Here is a 20,891-nt window from a genome sequence, read left to right as displayed (position 1 = left end):
ATTCCCCCGTTAGTAGGAAATTCTTTACTCAAAAGAAAATCTTTCTGTCCCATCCATTCCTAGTTTAAAATATTAACATCTCCTTAGGGCTGTTTTCTCTTCTGTTATTTGCACATGAAAAAAAAATTGCACTTTATAAAGAAACTGTGACAAATATCCTGAGTAGGAATAGGAAATCCTAAATGCAGGGCAGTGGTTTCAGATGATTATAAAGTACCTATCAGTGCTTTTAGGATTGTTGTTCAGTCCATTTGAGAGAAAGGAAGGTTGGATATGACTATTTTCTCTTGATCTCTCCCCTTGGCCTGCTGTTTGCCTCGCTGGCTCAGCCTGTGCTTTGTAAATGTTGGCATTGCACCAGCTTCTCTCTCTGCCTTCTTATATTTGGTCAGGTGTCTCCTTATAGAGCTTACCCACAACTTTTGTTCTCACTATGGCCTCTATTGTAAATTTTCCAAATTCCCTTCCTCCAGCTCAGTAGCTTTCTCTAGGCTCCTAATCCATTACCTGAACTCACAACCCTCTAATATCACTTCAAACTCATTAAGAGTTCAGAAAAGGGAAAAAAATGAGTGTATCATCTCAGAAGATGTCATGGATGGGCAGGGTTTGAATTCACCATAATATTAGATTCTTTTATATCAAAAGTGCCCAGATGTCCTGTCAAAATAGTGGCATAAGTAAACGCTGTACTGGTCACCTCCAACACCACATCAAAATTACAACTACAATACAGAACAACCATCATTCAGAACCACCTGAAATCTAGCTGAATGGAAATCCTACAACTAGGGAATTAAAGAAAAAGCCACATCAAGAATGGTAGGAGTGGTGGTGACATGGGACATCCCTCTCACAATCCTGGACCACTGGCTCCTAATTGCTAACCTGCCTGCCTGGTTGCCCCTAACTGTTCCCCACTGCTGGCCTGATTGCCCCTCACTGCCTCTGCATGCCAGCCTGTTTGCCCCCAACTGCACCCCTCCCCCACCGGCCTGGTTGCCTCTTACTGCCTCCCCTGCTGGCCTGGTCACCCCCAACTGTCCCCCTCTGCCAGCCTGGTTGCCCCTAACTGGCCCCACTGCTGGCCTGGTCACCCCCTACTGCCTCCCCTGCCGGCCTGGTCACCCCACACAGCCTGCTGTTCAGTCGTTTGGTCGTTCCTCACTAACCCCCCTACTGACCTGGTCGCCCCACACAGCCTGCTGTTCAGCCCTTTGGTCATCCCTCACCAAGCCCCCTGCTGGCCTGGTCGTAGGCAGCCATCTTGTGAGGGTGTGAGGGTTAATTTGCATATTACCTCTTTATTATATAGGCTATCACACAGCATTTTGTGCCCTACATTTTTCATTTGCAGCAGTACATTGATTAGTAGAATGCCATGGGACTGGACTTTCTAAAGTAATCTATACTGAGAAACAAGCCAAGGCCAAAAACAGCACTTGAGGACCCCAGAGTCAGGGAATGAAAGAGTACTTTAAGTTTAGGAAAGACTGAGAGTAGTTTTTGGTATGTTCTATTTCTCTATGCAGCACACACATTTTTGGTGCTTGTAAGTATTTTCTTGTGATTGATTAGTATTGAGTCATCTTGGTGGGGCAGCAGAAGGAGAAGGTAACCACGCCCAGCTATCTATGTTGTACTTGGTCTGTTGAAACAGGTCTGAGTCATAAGACACAGTGTGATTATGATGGTGCTCTTGGAGGTTGGCCAGAGGCCACTCCGTACTTTGATAAAAATCAAGCTCTGAAGAAATAATAACACGAGAAATCTCGGAACAGTCTCTCTATATTTATATACACACATATATTCTCTAACAGAAAAGAATACACCAGAAAAGCTATACAAAATAGGTCTAACAGCTTAATAATACCATTTTCTTGCCTTAATTCAAAGGAGTACCAGAATAAGGGACCTTTAAGGAAATCTACTATGGGTATAGGTTTGGAAACACACTTTGTATTTAAAAGCAGAATTGTACCAATTTTGAAAAGGTAATTGGACAGAGGATGGTTTGGTTTAGAAAACCAGAGCATTTGATGAGTAGAATGAGAACTTTGCACGTACACTGTGGCTGTGATTCCTGCCTCACAGGCTCTCCTTCCTTCCTATAATTCTTTATTTTTTATTGATTTTTTATTGATTTTTTACAGAGAGGAAGAGAGAGGAATAGAGAGTTAGAAACATCGATGCGAGAGAAACATCGATCAGCCGCCTCCTGCACACCCCCCACTGGGGATGCACCCGCAACCAAGGCACATGCCCTCGACCGGAATCGAACCCGGGACCCCTGAGTCCGCAGGCCGATGCTCTATCCACTGAGCCAAACCGGTTTCGGCCCTTCCTATAATTCTTGAATTCAGTTTGCCCGCTTAGTTCTTCACCATTATCCATCATAGCCCTTATTCCAAAGGAATACCTACAGGAAATAGCAGTAACTGAGAGGTATCATCCCAATTAGAGCTTTGGTGCAGAAAAGAACGACTCAAGAGAAACACTGGGGGAAGTTGTCCTTCCAAGTGGAGTCTTAAAATCCTAGAGGTCTCTACAATGTTGTGATTTGAAATACTAAGCTCTTGTATTAGTTACAGAGGGAGTATTGCACAGGAAAATATTTACATACTTTTTTTGTTCATGAACATATTGTCTTCCCTCCTTCTCACCTGGTATGCATCCCTCCAGGCTCAGCATTAGTTTTCTGCTATGCAGAATAAGTCTACTCTTGTCCTGCTATCTTACAGGCACACTGTACACACCTCTGTCATAGTATCTGTAATGCAGTCCTTTGATTATAACTGTCTTCAACTTTTCCCATTATAAACCATACTGTTAAGAAGAGGGACATCTTTGTACCATGCCTGTGCCTGACATGTGCCTGGCATGAAGTATATACTAGAAATATTTCATTATGAAAGGGTGAAAGAAACTGTAACATGAGTTAATTAGTGGCTTTGTCTCAAACAAGATGACAAACAAGATGCCAGCAAAAATCTTGTTTTCATTACACCAGAATCCTTTGGTTAAATAATTGCTCCTAGCCCCAAAGAGGAACCTCCCCTTGATGCCCTGAAATTTGTCTTCCCAGTCACCTCACAGTTCCACTGATACTAATATCTAAGGACTAGAGAGCTATTTTGCTACCTTCTCAAATTCTTGTCAAGTTCTTCTCTCTTTGTGGGATGTGTTCTAATGCCATTGCTCCTTCTTGCATCACTTCACATTCTTAGAGTATAGATTGATGGTCTTGCATTAGGGATAAGGAGAGAAAACATTCTATCACATTCTTAGTGCACTGAGCTGAATTTATCTAAAAAGGCGTATGTGGTTTTAATATATAAGAAATGCAATTGCATTATTAACTCCCCACCCTTATTCCTCCACACTTTGTGGGCGATGGTTATTTCCAAACTTTACTCAATGCCCAACTGCTGCATGATACCAGATGGGAAGCAATTGTATGTAAAAATGGAAACTGGAACCAGAGCTGACAATCTTAATAATGGTGTGCCTTTCATTGGGCAATCTCAAACATTTACACAACAGATAATGTGAGAAATCAATAAAGGACTTTCCAAAGGGTTCATCATAGGATTTATTTAATGAACAAGCTTTCTTTTTATATATTCACATTATAATTTAAGTCAACATTAAGAAAATGTATTCACTGTTGTTCAATCTGGGGAAAGAGGTTATAATTCTAACCTGATGTAAGTGAGGATATGTCTCTAAGTGCAGACAAATTACACTTGAGACTGAAATATCCGTTCTAATACTAGTAATCTAAGCATCCTTTAAGAAAAGGAACACCCAAAATAAGCAATTACCTTTATTTTCAATTAAGGCAAAAAATATAGGTTATAGACAATACCAGACAGTAAATTAATTAAAATTACCAATAAAAATTATTAAAATAATTATTAAAAATATTTATGATTTTGTCAAATGTTTTTTCTGCATCTATTGATATGTTTCTGTGTTTTTTTGTCTTTCAATTTGTTTATGTGATCATGTTTATTGATTTGCAAATATTGTACCAGCCTTGAACCCTGGAATAAATTTCACTTGGTCATGGTGCATGATCTTTCTAATGTATTGCTGGATCAAATTGGCTAATATTTTGTTGAGAATTTTAGCATCTATGTTCATTAGAGATATTGGCTTCTAATTCTCTTTCTTTGTAGTGTCTTTATTTGGTTTTTGAATTAGAGTAATGCTGGACTCATACAAAGAGGTTGGCAGTGTACCTTCCTTTTGGATTTTTTGGAATAGTTTGAGGAGGATGGGTGTTAGTTCTTCTTTGAGTGTTTGGTGAAACTCCCCTGTGAAGCCATCCAGACGAGGGCTTTTGTTTGCTGGGAGTTTTTTTTTATTACTGCTTTAATTTCATCAGTTGTTATTGGCCTATTCAGGTTTTCTGATTCTTCCTGATTCAGTTTTGGAAGATTGTAGTTTTCTAGGAATTTGTCCACCTCATCTACATTGTCCAGCTTGTTGGCATGTAGTTGTTTATATTATTTTCTTATAATCTTTTGTATGAGACATATGAAAAGGTGCTCAAAGTCATTGATTATCAAAGATGTGAATTAAAATGATAATGCAGTATCACCTCACACCTGACAGAGTGGCTACTATCAACAAATTACAAGTGTTGGTGAGGATGTGGAGAAAAGGGAACCCTAGTACACTACTGATGGGAATGCAGACTGGAGCAGCCATTATGGAAAGCAGTATGGAGTTTCCTCAAAAAATTAAATATGGAACTGCTCTTTGACCCAGTCATCCCACTTCTAGGAATATTTCCTAAGAATCCCAAAATACCAATCAGAAAGAATGTATGCACCCCTATGTTCATAGCAGTACAATTTACAATAGCTAAGGTCTGGAAACAGCCCAAGTGCCCATCAGTAGATGAGTGGGGGGAAAAAGCTGTAGTACATTTATACCATGGAATACTGTGCAACTGTATAAAAGAAGAATTCTTACCTTTTGAGGTAGCATGGAGGGACCTAGAAAGTATTATGCTAAGTGAAACAAGCCAGTCAGAGAAAGACAAGTATCACATGATCCCACTTATATGTGGAATCTAATGAACAAAATTAACTGATGAACAAAATAGATCCAGAGACACAGAAGCATGGAACAGACTGGAATCTCAGAGTTAAGGCGGGGGTAGGTGGGAAGAGATTAACCAAAGAATTTGTATGCATATATGCATAACCCATGGACACAGACAATAGGGTGATGAAGGCTAGGGAGAGGGGTGGGGGTGGGCTAGAAGAGATCAGTGGTGGAAAGAAGGAGACATATGTAATACTTTCAACAATAAAGATTTAAAAATATATATTATGACCCCTGGCCAGTGTGGCTTAGTTAATTGGGCATTATCCCATGCACCAAATGGTTGCTGGTTCAATTCTTGGTCAGGGCACATGCCCAGGTTGCCGGCTTGATCCCTGATAGGGGGTGTGCAGAAGGCAGATGATCTATGTTTCACTCTCACATCAATGTTTCTATCTCTTTCCCTCTTCCTTCCTCTCTCTCTTTAACACACACACACACACACACACACACACACACACACACACACACACGAAGAACAACTTTTTAATTGAAGGCACAGAAGGTGTGCTTATAAAATTTGTGGCTGATTCATAGCCAAGGAATATAACTAACCTCCTCCTCCTCCTCCTCCTCCTCCTCCTCCTCCTCCTCCTCCTCCTCCTCCTCCTCCTCCTCCTCCTCCTTCTTCTTCTTCTTCTTCTTCTTCTTCTTCTTCTTCTTCTTCTTCTTCTTCTTCTTCTATGCCTTTCAGACTCTCTCTGTGGAGCAGGTATTGCTTATCCCTTCAGGCTCTTTAACTTTTCAAGGGACCTTAAACTGACTCTGTTTAATAGTCAAAGTATATATTGTTGCTACTAACCAACAAAGTGAAATATATGCATTTAAGGCTCTTTCTGGAGAAAAATCTTGACTTATCTGCTGTTCAATCCTTTTCCAATCCAAGTTGTTATATCAGCAACAACAATATTTATGATGATTGCCTAAAAAATGTGCATCCATTTCACTAGACATTCTCAATTTTATCCTTGGAAAAATTTAAATCATCATTTATTCAATTATTTTCTCAATCATTTATTCAGCCAATCACTATTGACTTTGTACCATGTGCTAGGTTCGGGGTAGGCACTGATTATAGAATGTGGATGAAATAGACATGGTCTAGACATGACAGTCGACTGGGGAAAAAAAGCAACACATAGATCAATGAGAAAATAAATGTGTAATTACACATTTAGAAAGGTGCTTTAGAGACAACAGATGCATTGTTGCTTCACTTAAGTAAAGTGAACAGGGATGGCCTGCTTGAGGACATATTAGTCTAGCACAGTGGTCGGCAAACTCATTAGTCAACAGAGCCAAATATCAACAGTACAACAATTAAAATTTCTTTTGAGAGCCAAATTTTTTAAACTTAAACTTCTTTCAACGCCACTTCTTCAAAATAGACTTGCCCAGGCCATGGTATTTTGTGGAAGAGCCACACTCAAGGGGCCAAAGAGCCGCATGTGGCTTGCGAGCCACAGTTTACCGACCACGGGTCTAGCAGATAGTAGAAAGCTGAGAAGGAGCCTGTGATGGGAAGAGCCCCATGCAGAGCATCCTGGTTAAGGAGTAGCACATGTATAAAGATGATCTGAGGTAGTCAAGTGGAGGAAGCTGATGACATGGGAGTAATAAGCAGGAATAGATCATGCAGGGCCTCATTTGTATATATGAACCAAATAAGGAGTTTGGATTTTGTTCTAGGTACAATAGAAAACTTTTTAAATATCTTAAGTGGAGGAGTGATATGGTTCAATATATAATTTAAATAGCATATTCACCATCTGTTTTGGGGGGCCCTCTTAGAAATTACTTTTCGTAATCCGTGCACGGGGGGGAGGGGTATCCCTCAGCCCAGCCTGCACCCTCTCCAATCTGGGACCCCTTGAGGGATGTCTGACCGCCCATTTAGGCCCTATCACTCTCACAATCCAGGACTGCTGGCTCCCAACTGCTCGCCTGCCTCTGCCTGATTGCCCCTAACCACTTCTGCCTGATCACCCCTAACCACTTCCCTGCCAGCCTGATCAACACCTAACTGCTCCCCAGCCAGCCCGATTGCCCCTAACTGCCCTCCCCTGCTGACCTAGTCACCCGCAACTGCCCTCCTCTGCTGGCCTGGTCTCCCGCAACTGACATCCTCTGCTGGCCCAGTCACCCCAACTGCCCTTCCTGCTGGCCTGATCACCCACAACTGTCCTCCTCTGCAGGCCTGGTCCCCCCAACTGCCCTCCCCTGCAGGTCTGGTCCCCCCCAACTGCCCTCCCCTGCAGGCCTGGTACTCCCCAACTGCCCTCCCCTGCAGGCCTGGTCCCCCCCAACTGCCCTCCCCTGTAGGCCTGGTCCCCCCCAACTACCCTCCCCTGCAGGCCTGGATCCCTCCCACTGCCCTCCCCTGCTGGCCTGGTCACTCCCAACTGCCCTCATCTGTTGGCCTGGTCATCCCCAACTGCCCTCCTCTGCTGGCCTCGTCACCCCTAACTGCCCACAACTGCCCTTCCCTGCAGGCCATCTTGAGGTGGCCATCTAGTGTCCACATGGGGGCAGCCATCTTGTGTCTTGGAGTGACGGTCAATTACTCTTTTATTAGATAGGACTTTTGTCAGTGAAGGGTACAGTTAAAAAACTGAGGTTTGTTACCATATCCAATATCATTGAGGATGCTGATTCTTTGTAAGAACCCAGGAAATTTTTCCCTGGGCATCTCAACACTGGGTGCTCTGTGTTTATCTTGAACCACCATTTTTTTTTTAATCTTATGGAGATGTTGAATTGTGTCACCAATCTTATTTCCCTTTTGCTTTGTCACAAAGGAATCCGAAGCCATATTTTCAGCCACCTCCCACAGATGTACTGGGTTGTTTGTGTGGCTTGTTTTTGTATTTACGTGAACTAATTTCAGCTGAGGGTTTATTATTTTCTTACCTTACTTTATCTTTTTCCAAACTCACTTAACTCTATTTTATATTCTTACTAGAGGCCTGGCACACAAAATTGGTGCACAGGTAGGGTCCCTAGGCCGGGCCTGTGATCAGGGCTGATTTTCCCAACGCCAGTCACCCTCTGTGTGTGGGGTGACTGGCGGGGCAATTGGGGTCCCACTTGCTCACACCCGCCTTGGCCTGGTGCAGCCTGGATCCATTGCCACCCACGCCCAGATCCCCATTCCTCATTGACAATTGGAGCCTGCTGGCTTGGGGGAGGGACTGAGAGGTTGGCCGGCAGGCTCCAATCGGATGATCAGGACCTGCGGGCTGGGAGCAGCTCCTGCATTGTACGTCTGCCCCCTGGTGGTCAGTGTGTGTCATAATGACGGGTCATTCTTCCATCTGGTCAATTTGCATATTATGCTTTTATATATATATATATATATATATATATATATATATATATATATATATTTAGCTACATCATAGATCAAGGCAGAATTAAATATTTGGTAGAGAAAATCAGGAATTTAAAGTATCTCAATAATTCCAATAATTTGAAAGACCTGTTTTTAAGTTTGCAAGGTCATTTGTTAAGTACATGACAGAGGGCACTCATTTAACAGTAGACTATATAAAGATACATTAACACCACATGGATTAAGCTCTGTAATTGACTGTGAAACAGTATGAGGCAATAGAGATACCCCCCTCACAACACTTAACATTGGTGTAATGGTGAGTTCCTTGGCTCTTTTCTCTGCCCTTGAGGGTAGGCACATCAGTTCCTTTGTATATTTCATACTTATTGCAGTGATACGTAGGCATTCAGTCGATATTGAATTAATGATTGAGTAAGTATAAATTTTAAAACTAAACATCCCTTAATCTCAGATTGGATCAGCAAAAGTGCAGTGCCCTGGATGCACACATTGTACCACACACTATGAGCTTGCCATATCTACAACTCTAAGTTTAGGGTAGGAGCCATATTTAAAAGAGATACTGACATATTGGAGCAGATCCAAGAAACAGCAGTTAGCTTGCTGAATAGTTATGAAATTTGATGAAAAGAAATGTTTAGCCTGCAAAAGATTCTTATAAGGGCCTTCTGCAAACATCTAAAGGAAAAGAATATATAAGAAGAAGAAATAGATTTGTCCTATCTAACTCCAACTGGCAGAATTAGAGTCAGTGGATGGAAATTATGAGGAAAATATTTCTTAAACTATTTGTGGTCTTCAGTAAAATAATACACTTCATATATGTGGGTAGCATATTAATTAATTGGTTTGACAGCAATTTGTATATCAGATGAATGTCTAGATTAGAAGATGTTCAATGTCTTTTCCAAATTCAAGATGTAAAAACTTTATTCCCATTGTACTTGCAATAAATGGATTCCATATTAGCATGTAACAAACTAATATAATTAATTTGCCATATAACGACTATTCATGGGTATTAATATGACTGCTAATTCTAATGGGTTTTGTATTAGTCATTAAAATATTTCTGAAGGCAATATGTTTGACAGGGTGGAAGATTAGGAAATCAATCACACAGTTCCAGATCTTTGAGATAACTTAGAAAAGTGAAAAAATTTTGGTTGGCTGGAATGGGTGGGTATAGACAATGAGCCCAAGACAAGCCAGACCAGATCACTGGCCATGAGAACTGGAACTGACGGTTGGGTCCATGAGGGATGGCATGAGGGCACAGCCACACTCTCAGCAGCCTATAAAGGTGAAATTATCCAAGGACAGTAGTGAAGACTGAAAGACAAAATAAGGAAAATCTATTACCACTCAGAAGTCTTTGCAGCCAGGATAGGGCTCCCAAACGGAGACATGGTCTATGGCTAGGGAAGCTGAATCAGTCAAGAATCCACTCTGAAACCTTTCACATAGGGTCCTGGTCATGGCTGCTAATATTAGCATCACTAACTTGACTGTATTGGTCATTGGGCATGTGGTGCATGCATATTGGAAAGGCTTATTGGCACAGAGTTGGGCACATACATCACAATCAATTGGTGGAAATCCTCAAAATGAGCTTCAGAGCCCACAGGAAGGCTATGACATTAACCCATAACCTTTTCATTCAAGTAATTTCAAAAGCAGTCCTCCAAATCAGTTCTGCTTTTTTCTGCCTACCACTTGTATCTCAAACATTTTGCTACTTGGCAGAACTATCTTGGCTTCCTTTGAACAGGCTGATGAGGCATCTGGAATATATGTGAAGGAGTAGAAGGAGAAGCAGACAGATGAGAGCACAGTGAGCCACTTCTGGCTCCTGTAAAAGCACTCTTAGTGCTCTGCCATATGTACACAAATTCCATTGAGTGCTAATCTGGGATCATCTATCAAAAGATTTGAAATTTTTAAATACCAAACGTTTTGTTTAGAGATCAAATTTCAGAGTTTTTACTGTATTTGGAGTGTTTGCATGGAGAAGAAATGCCATGGAAAAGGACAGACGATATGCAGAGTTAGCCATGAGGATATGCAGAAAGCAGAAGACACAACCTATGCTGCAAAAGAGAACTCCTGAAACTAAGAAGCAGCCAAGCTGCTTCCTCGCAGTAGGATTAGGGTGGGGGTGGGTTCAGTTTTCAGCCATAGACTAGGGTCTCAGACTAGAGTCTAAGAAGGACCTTAGTTCTCCCTGGTTAATTAAAAGCTTTTGGCTTTGTGTCTTGTTATGTCTAAACACCCAGATCTCAACCATCACAGAATATTAGCCATCTCATAACTATCCTAATATATAAAAATCCTGGGTCCGTCACATTTGTAATGACTGGGAGGCTTGACCGTTCGCCAGGCTGCGTGCACAGCAGGCGAGCAGGCTGAACTGCTGACCTCTCGAAGAGAGAGAGAAGCAGGACTTAGCAGCAGTGGCAGTGGCTGCTGGCATGCCAGGAGAGAGAAGCAGGGTGATCAGACCCTGCTTCTCTCTCCCTCCTAGAGATCAGCAGTTCAGCCACTCACCAGCAGCCTGGGGCGGCTGCTTATCAGCCGGCCTCTGCTGATCAGCCCACCTCTTTGATCAGGCCCAGAGATAGGCCCGGAGATGCTGACTGGCATAGAAACTGACCAATCAGAATCAAATCTGGGTGAATTGCAAGGAGCCAATGGCTGCCTAGGAGGTGGAGCTTTTGATACTGACTGGAATAGAAACCAACCAAGCAGAACCAAATCTGGGTGAATTGCGAGGAGCCAATGGCTGCCTAGGAGGCAGAGCTTTTGACACTTACTGGCATAGACACCGACCAATCAGAACCAAATTGGCCGGCCGAGGAGGCCAGTGGGGGGTGAGATCAGGCTGGCAGGGTAGGGCAGTTGGGGTGATCAGACAGGCAGAGGCAGCTAGGGGTGATCAGGCCATTAGGGGAGGGCAGTTGGGGGTGAGATCAGGCTGGCAGGGGAGGGCAGTTGTGGGGACCAAGTCAGCAAAGGAGAGCAATTGGGGGCCATCAGGCCAGCAGGGGAGGGCAATTGGGGGCAATTGGACTGGCAGGGGAGCAGTTAGGTGTTAATCAGGCCAGCAGGGGAGCTGTTAGGGGGTGATCAGACTGGCAGGCAGAAGTGGTTAGGGGCAATCAGGCAGGCAGGAATCGGGCCTAAACCAGCAGTTGGACATCCCTTGAGGGGGTCCCATATTGGAGAGGGTGCAGGTGGGGCTGAGGGACACCCTACCCATGCACAAATTTCATGCACTGGGCCTCTAGTATTTCTATATAGACTTTCCAGTATCACAACCTATCCAATAAAAGAGTAATATTCAAATTAACCATCACACTGCTACACCCACAAGCCATGCCCACAAGCCACACCCACCAGCCAATCAGGAGAAAGTATGCAAACTAACCCCAACCAAGATGGCTGTGGCCATGGAGCGAGCAGGAGGGAGGCTTGGGTTTCCCCAGCGATGGAAGAAGCCAAGCTTTCCACACACCCTGGCGAGCCCAGGCCTCCACTCAGGGCTACAAAGTATCAATTATAGAAGATTAATAAATCCCAACAAAAATGGCGGCAGCCATGGAGCTGGAAAGAGCAGGAGGCTAGGGTTGGCCTTGGCGATGGAGGAAGCCAAGCTTCTGCAGCCCTGGCCTGTCTTGGCCTATGCTCAAAGCTACAAAGTTTCAATTATAGAAGATAAATAAATCCCAACAGAAATGGCTGCTGCCACGGAGCAAGCAGGAGGCTTGGCTCTACTCCAGGCTACAAAGTTTCAATTGTAGAAGATAAATAAATCCCAGATACCAGGGCCTCCGCTTGGGTCGCCGGGGGGCTTGGCCAGCCTGCAAACCACCACAGGCCCCTCACCCAGGCCGCCCCACGCCCCAAGGGAACCCCCACCCTGATCTGGGACACCCTTCAGGGCAAACCGGCTGGCCCCACCCATGCAACAGGCCTCTATCCTATCTAATAAAAGAGTAATATGCAGATTGACCATCACTCCAACACACAAGATGGCTGCCCCCATGTGGTCAAAGATCCTGCCCCCATGTGGACACAAGATGGCCACCATAAGATGCCCAGCAGGGGAGGGCAGTTGGGAGGGACCAGGCTGCAAGGGAGGGCAGTTATGGGCAATCAGGCCAGCAAGGGTGGGCAGTTAGGGGTGACCAGACCTGCAGAGGAGGGAAGTTGGGGGTGACTGGGCCTGCAGGGAAGGGCAGTTGGGGGGTACCCAGGCCTGCAGGGAAGGGCAGTTGGGGGGGGGGACCCAGGCCTGCAGGGCAGAGCAGTTGGGGGGTGACCAAGCCTGCAGGGGAGGGCATTTAGGGGCAAACAGGCTGGCAGGGGAGCAGTTAGGCATCAATCAGGCTGCCAGGGAAGTGGTTAGGGGGTGATCAGGAAGGCAGGCAGGCGAGCAGTTGGGAGCCAGCAATCCTGGATTATGAGAGGGATGTCCGACTGCCCGTTTAGGCCCGATCTCGGGCCTAAGCGGCCAGTTGGACATCCCTCGAGGGGTCCCAGATTGGAGAGGGTGCAGGCTGGGCTAAGGGACACCCCCTCCCCCCGTGCACAAATTTCGTGCACCGGGCCTCTAGTACAATAGATAAAATTAAAATGATTTTCAGTATATTCTTACAAAAATATTCTCTCCTATCTAATTTCCCCAGCACCCTTTCTGTGCCACAGTTTCCTCTTTTCTGTCCATCATGTATGATAGTGGAAAGTTAACATATCATTGGCTTAGAGGTAAACAATGACTTCACCAGGGCATTGCTTCACCTCTGGGAGTTTTAGGTTCCTTTTCCATAAAATAAGACACTACAGAGGATGGCTGTGGATGATAATTAAAAACATGAAATGTTGCCAAAACCGGTTTGGCTCAGTGGATAGAGCGTCGGCCTGCGGACTGGGAGGTCCTGGGTTCGATTCCGGTCAAGGGCATGTACCTTGGTTGCGGGCACATCCCCAGTAGGGTAGGGGGTGTGCATGAGGCAGCTGATTGATGTTTCTCTCTCATCGATGTTTCTAACTCTCTATCTCTCTCCCTTCCTCTCTGTAAAAAATCAATAAAAATATATTAAAAGAAAAATAAATAAAAAATAAAAACATGAAATGTAAATAGCATAAGGTCTGGTACATAGTAGCTATTTAACACTGTTAGCCTCCTCCTTCTTTTCTTTATTACTCTTTTTAGTTCCCAATATTCATCTGTTCATCCCATCCCTGAAATTGTCTGAGTGAAGTTTGCTCTTGAGGAACAAATTAGGAAAGAGGAAAAGTAGATAAAAACTAGCCACTAGTGCCATCCATGTTCCTCTTGTTTGAAGGAATTGGAAAGGAAGAAATCCCGCTTCAGTCTTGGAAGGCACACTTGGGACTTCAGCACTCCCTCCCTCTCTCTGATTTCTTTGGACCTCACTCCCTCACCAGTGAAGAGGAAGAGTTCTCTCAATGAGATGCATGAAGGGTATTATCAGCCCAGGGTAGCTTATCAGCAGTTTGCTTACATTTAGAGCAAACATAACAAAACCATCCACCCAGTGGTAATTCTATTATTGGGACCAAATGCTAAAAAAAAATAAATAAAATAAAATAAAATTCATTAAGAGGATTCAGGTTCCATAAAAATGTATTGCTAATGAGAAAACAATGTTACTTTATCTGCTACTATGGTATTTTGGTCATGCAAAATAACAAAAACATGGTGAGCAGTTGCATGGACTTATAGATAATACTTGAACCATAAAATTAAAGTCGTACATGCCCTAGGGAAGATAGAGATGTTGATACATAATCCTGCATGGATCCTCCTGTTTAAACTGAGACTGATTTTTAGAAAAACTAGGCTTCATTTTAAATTGTCTTTTAATTAGGGAGTAAAAATTCCTTTTTTAAAAATTTATGGTCAATGCTTGTTCTTCATTGCCAGTCGTCTATGAAATACTATGTTTCATGTTGTTACATGTGTTTACATATATCAAAAAGTACATATTAATGATTTTGAAGTTTCTAGAACAAAACACCTCAGGACTTTCATGTGTTCAAGTATTCATTATTATGCAAAAAGTAAGCATTATAAAAAAAAGATATGCTGCAGTGCTTCCTAGGAAGAATAATTTCAAGTATTTTTAAAATACAACCAAGTCAATAATGAACTACAAGGATGGCATTGGGAATAGCCCGTTTTCTTTGCGTCGGTGACAGCTATGAAACAACCATACCTTACTTCCTGCCTTTTCCTTCCCAGAACGTAGCCAAAGTTCCCAAGTTCCATACTCTGCTTTTCGTTCTCTCTCCATTTGTCTTCCATTCTCTCCCAATGAACAAATCATTACTGCCAGGTGTCTGGCTTGAATACATGGTTTATGGCAGGGAAGTCCCCAGTGTTGGACTATCAAAACAAAAGCACGTAGACAAAGTGGCTGACGGCATCCTGATCAGATAGCAAGCAGTGCTGGATCTGAGCTTGACAAATGGACCTTACAGACATTTAATATTCCAGTGTAGTGCTAAATATGTCTACCATTCTTCTGGCATACCAGAGTTGCTAGTTCTTAGATTCCTTTCACCTCCCACAGAGGATGCCCTGGAACAGAAAGACTCTGATCAAATCCTAAATAAGAATGGAAAGGGAACAACAGGATCCAGTGAGGTCTTCTCTTCTTTTTCTACAATGATGCTGACTTGAAGACTTAAACTTGCCTACTACCGTTGCATAATTACTTAAAGAGGCTCACAATTGCCTTAAGAGGGAGTATGTTTTATTGTAGACCTTAGAGACCGTCATTAATCTGTCCATTTACCCAGTGGGATAGTTACCAAAGACAGGCTGCTTCTCAGAATTGGGCCAGCAACAATTCCCTCAGGGAAAGATGTTAGGGCTGACAACCTTAAGAGAACCACAGTAATAAGAATTGAGGTCCTAATTTAAGTCCTGTTAAACTGTTTATTGAGAGTTTTTCATTAGGACTATAAATCTCAGACCAGGTTATGTTTCAGTTTGAGTTAGCCAAATGTAAAAACCACTTGGTCAAAAGCTTCTTTTTCAAAGAACTTTATTCATTCAGCCTCAGGCTCAGCATTCAATAACATATTTTCTATGGACTTTTTTCTCTTAACATCACACAATATTAAATGGGAAAAATTGGGTGGGGGGGGGGGATTCTAACTACTTCCTTATGAATCCTCACTTATGGCCAAATGAAATCACTTGCACTTTCCTTAAACACAAACTCTGATTCCTGGTCTCCCACATGTGGGCAGAGACCCTTCTGCAAAACCCTCCCCGGCCTCTACCTGTCAGAATCCCACCATTTTTTAAAGCCCACCTAAATGTCTCCTCCTCTGTGTGGTCTGCTGTCATCACCTCAGTCAAAAATAACATTACTCTCCTAACATTGAGTTTGTGTCTTTTTTGAGACACCCTTTCACATAAAGCTTATGTTGCAAGCTTTTGCATAACTTTTCTATTGTATCTGAGCAGCTTGGCCACAGGCAGTACCTTGGCATGAACCTGCATCTTTACAATGATTCTTGGCAGGGTCCTAAATGTAATAGGTACTTCATAAGAATTCTTCTTCTTGGTGACTTAAAAACTGAGGAAGTAGGAAAATTAAAGAATAGATATTTAACAGATATGCTTATGCCCTTTGCCTATCCCAGTCTTCTCTGTAAGAGCTCTTAGCTTCCCATTGCAGAGGGTCAGAAGTCTAGCCACTCTCGTGTATTTACTCCCGTGTTCTAGCGCTTGAGGTTCAATTTCCCTGGAAGAGCTTCATTTCTTTTAATGAAGCGTGGTAATTTATACTCAGCAGCTTATGTTTATTCAAAGTAGTTTTTCATTTAGGATGTTTACCACACCCATCTTTTACCTAGCGGCAGCTCTCTGGGAGAAAAGAATGTGCTTTCTCCAGCCTTAACAGCCTGAAAGATTCCCTGTGCCTGGGGGTGATTTTTCTCCTACCGCCACTTCTCTTCCCTTTCTCTTTTTCTGTTAACCCTTTTAGTGAGTGCTGCTCCGCGGTGCCTCGCCAGCTCGGAGGCCAGGCGAGCGCTTGCAGCTGCTTTCAGCCAGCGCCGGGGATGGAAGCTGCGGGCGGGCTCGGCTCTCCCGGGCCGGGGCGGACTGTGTGAGCGCTCCGGCTCCTTTCTTCCTGTGATTGGCTCCCGTGGTCACGTGAGGGCCGGGGGCTGGAATTCTGAGTTGCGGCTTCGGGCACTCCTTTTTCTTTTTAAGTCTCGCTGGGTCTGGGGAGCCAGCTCGGCCGGGCTGGGCGCCTTGCTCCTGGAGACTGGAGCCAGGCGGACACAGCCAGGGTGGACGGAGGCGGCAGAAGGAGATCTGCCGAGATGTTCGGTCAGGGCCCCAGGCCCCCAGCTTCAGGCTGCTACTACCTCAATTCCATGACACCCGAGGGCCAGGAGATGTACTTGCGATTTGATCAGACCACACGACGCTCTCCTTACAGGATGAGCCGGATTCTAGCGCGCCATCAGCTAGTGACTAAAATTCAACAAGGTGAGTGAGTCGCCGGCAGTGGAAGGCTGTTGCTAATCCTGATTTCTGTTGGCTCGATTTCATGCTCACTCCGTTTTGTACATTATTGCTTTCACTTTGAAGTGTGTGGATTTATTCTATGCCACGTTGCAGGTAACTTTTGGAAATAACTTCAGGCTGCAGTTTTCAGCAAACGGTTAACAGCACTGAGCTGTCACAGAACGTAAGCGCACAAGAAACTTCACGGTAGGACAGCGAATCATAAAATTCCAAAACTTATGTGTGTTTACAGAATAAACGAGACAGGCTTACCCAGTGTGCATTTTAGGAGCTTTCCTGCAGGCTCCTCACACTCTGTCACATTTGAAACTTGGGTACTTGTTTGTTTGATCAGTAGGGCAGGGGTTCCTCACCTCCACCCTGCACAGGCTCTTAAGAACACTCTTAACGGCAGGGAAAGTTAGAATTCCAGTCTTAAGGGCATGAGCCTGGGAATCAGGTCCACATTTCTGCCTCCTTGTATGTTTGTCAGCGGTTGCCACTGATTTGTTGATATTGTTTTTTTTCTGGTAAAGGATAAATGTGTCCTCTAACCTCAAAACAAGTCTTGTGACCTGTGCACAGAAGCATCGGCTTCCTGTATTGATTACATGCTGCTGGATGTTCCTTTTTATTCGAAGGGAGTGGGGGTGCGGAATCAACAGCCTGGGCATCACTAAAACTCATCATTCTCCAAAAATATTTTAAAACGTTCGCCTAATCTTAGGATAGGTCTGTAGAAACAAGACAGATGAACATTCCTAGGAAGTCCCTAACTGGTGCAAGCTTGCCCAGTAAGTTTATGACCACCCCCCTCCTCTAAAAACATAAATAAAAGAAACAAATTATTTTCTAGAGCCATTGTACAAACAAATTCCACTTAAAATAGTTTAAGAGTATATTGAATTTTAAAGGGGAAGTTGGGGTTTGTAATCGTGAAAATCTTATTGTTATGTATCCAAAAGGAACAATATGAATTCTAGTGAGCAGCATTTGATGAGATTGTTTCCTTGGAAATTAGGATTTGTTTGTAAAGGCTCAGGAACTGGTTATGTGTGAAGGATACTGGTCCTACATACCGATCTGATTTCAGGAAGGATATTATGTCATTCCATAAACTTTGTGTGCAGGTCTTGATTGAATAGGAACAAAAGTAATTATTTCCCTGTGGCTCAATTTAAAAATATATTAGGCTTAGAATAAAAACCATTTTTGTTTTAGAGATTTCTGACAATGATGTTTTACCAGATGCCGTCATCATTAGGGACATAGGGGTTTGGTAAATGTTTGATAATGATTTATAATCCATGTTCTGTAAATATTCCTCAGCATGCATATAAAGTGTATTATACTAGAAACATTGCATAGAAATACTTTGAAATTGTTTTGCAAATCTCTTTAAATGTGTTTATAATAATTAATTTCACTAAAATTATTTATGTTCTTTTTGGAATGAAGATTATTTTTTCATTGAGGACTTAAAGTTATGAACACATATACATGCTCACTGCAAGTGTACTATGAGTATATGTTTCAATATATTTCAATTTATTTTATATTCAAAAAGTCCTTATAGATAAGTACTATTATTGTACCCATTTTAAAGGTGAGAAAACAGGCATATAGAATTCAAGTAATTTCTCTGAGGTTACATAGTAAGAGCTGATATTTGACTATACCTCTAGAGACCATGTTCTAAAATACACTCCACTGTTTTTTAGTTTTTATAATGAGTGTTAAAGTATTGAACCTATGGTTGATTTTTTGGATTATATACCTGGTAATATCCCCAAAACTTTTCAGTTATCTGTACTCAGTATTACAGAATCTGACTTGGTCACTCACTATGAAATTTCCATTCAGGTTTTACTTTTCTAGTGGAAGTGAAATGCTATGTATTTTACTTTCCTTGAACTGTTAGTACCCAAAAGGGTGTGATATCAAGTTATTTTACTAATGACCCATAATCATTAAATTAAAGCTTATCAAGCACATATTAAATTGACATTGTTTTTTGTTTTTGTGTGTATTTTACATATTGCAATGACAGCCACATCAGTAAAATTGTTTGTGTTACCCTGCTATAGATCTTTCAAGGAAGATTTAGCATTATATGAATATAATTTGGGGCATTGTTACTTATGATCTTTCATGGCTGTTGAGAACAATACAAACAAGAGTAAATTGCTCCCCACTGACCTCAGTACAGTGAGATAATCATTGAATGGCATGGACATGATTCAACAGCAGATACACTCATAGGAAGGAAAAACAAGGAGGAGAAATAAAGGAATCTTTGATGATGCATAGGATCAGAATTAGTTGCCCAAACACAGGATGAATCTAAACTTGCTCACTTTAGGGTATGCTCCAAAATCTATAGGCATAACTTCTCTAGCCTTCTTTTTAGATCTAAAGTTTTATGTCCAGTTAAAAAAAAGTAGAGATGTTTAAAATAGAGTGTTGTTTGCAGAATAAGAGTTTATCATAAGTCATACTGCCAATAAGTCCTACCCTACAATCTTGTTGAATCAATGGGGAAATTGTTGTAGGGAGAGAGAAAGGATATAATAATGGTCCTTATTTCTCTCACTGACAGCCATTTGGAAATGAACTAGAGGGAGGACACCGAGGAGGTGGAGGAAGAGCATTTTAGGCCAGAATAGGGGTCTTATGTCATTGATGGCTATGATTTATTTGTTAGACACATCCACATGCTATTTGATATATCCAGATCTAAGCAGATATTTAAATGTGATTACTTGCTTTGTGAAAAAATTTATCATGCTACTAAACTTTTAAAATAATTTAAATGCATAAAATGGCATGACATGAACCAGATTGCAGTAAAGTCTACTGAAGAACAAAGAAAGGAGACAGGGATGCAGGTTCTATTGAGACACTCCCTCATTCTGTTACTGTGGCAAGTTTCAGAACTTCACTGGGCCTTTGTTTCTTGATGAGAAATTGAAATGGTTGGATTATGATTGCTCAAGTTTATTCTGGTTCTCAAGTCCTCTGTAGTTGAGTTAGTAACTCCTTGAATAAGTGTGTGTAAAGCAGGGAAATTTCAACCTGAAGTAACAGAAGCTGAAAAGGAAATAAAAGCAGTTTTGAAATGTGGAATAAATCTATGTTTTATAATTTTTCTAACCTGTCAAGGAAATGGTAAAGTGAAAATCAAGTTTTAGTTCTACCTGTGCCGCTATTTAATTGTGTGATCTGGGGCAGGTCACAACTTCTCTAGGCATTCTTTCCTTCTTCCATAAAATAGAAGGTTTAGATTAAATAAGTGTGAAGTCATCTCTCAAATTCTAGGATTCTGTCATAGCTAATACCTAATTTTAATAACTAAAATTTAGGTATTATTTTAAGAGAAAAACAACCCTTATTTATGGTTTGTTAATTATGTCATTTAAAATATACCTGAACATTTTTTGATATCTGTTTAATCCTCTCATTATCAATTTAATAGGAAAGTTAGGATGTCCAGTCTTGTGGACTACTTAGATGTCAGTATATCCTATAATTATAAAGAAACTTGTAGAAACCTTTGCTTCTCTGGAGTCCAGGACTGTAAAATAGAGTTATTGTGATGCCTGGCCTATTGCGAAGACTGTCGGGACCAGAGAATGTCCATGTATGTTCATCCCCATTCTCTCTCTCTCTCTCTCTCTCTCTCTCTCTCTCTCTCTCACACACACACACAAAACAACAACAAAAAAACACCCTATTTTTTAATATAAATTCAGAATGTAGAAAATTTCACTACTAAAAGAATTAGTGAAAGTTAGACTTGCATTTTCATGGACTTTTTATCTGAGACTATTTTTAGAGATAGCTCCTGAGTTGAACTTAACT

General features: G+C 42.2%; 1 protein-coding gene across 2 annotated transcripts in view; it reads left to right on the top strand.

Moving 5' to 3' along the window:
- STARD13 (StAR related lipid transfer domain containing 13) overlaps positions 1–20,891 on the top strand; it is a 260,445-nt gene that overhangs the window by 39,557 nt on the left and 199,997 nt on the right. Inside the window, exon 1 of one of the 2 annotated variants that reach the window (XM_079778748.1) lies at positions 16,707–17,012. The exons of the other annotated variant lie outside the window; for it this stretch is intronic. Coding sequence (XP_079634874.1) covers positions 16,844–17,012 — 169 coding nt within the window. The 5' untranslated portion in view covers positions 16,707–16,843. Of the gene's footprint in view, positions 1–16,706; positions 17,013–20,891 lie in introns of those variants that run through there. 2 annotated transcript variants of the gene reach the window in all.

Source organism: Cnephaeus nilssonii, assembly GCF_951640355.1.
Source record: "Cnephaeus nilssonii genome assembly, chromosome: 8".
Classification (NCBI taxonomy): domain Eukaryota; kingdom Metazoa; phylum Chordata; class Mammalia; order Chiroptera; family Vespertilionidae; genus Cnephaeus; species Cnephaeus nilssonii.
This window is presented reverse-complemented; position numbering and strand designations above follow the sequence as displayed.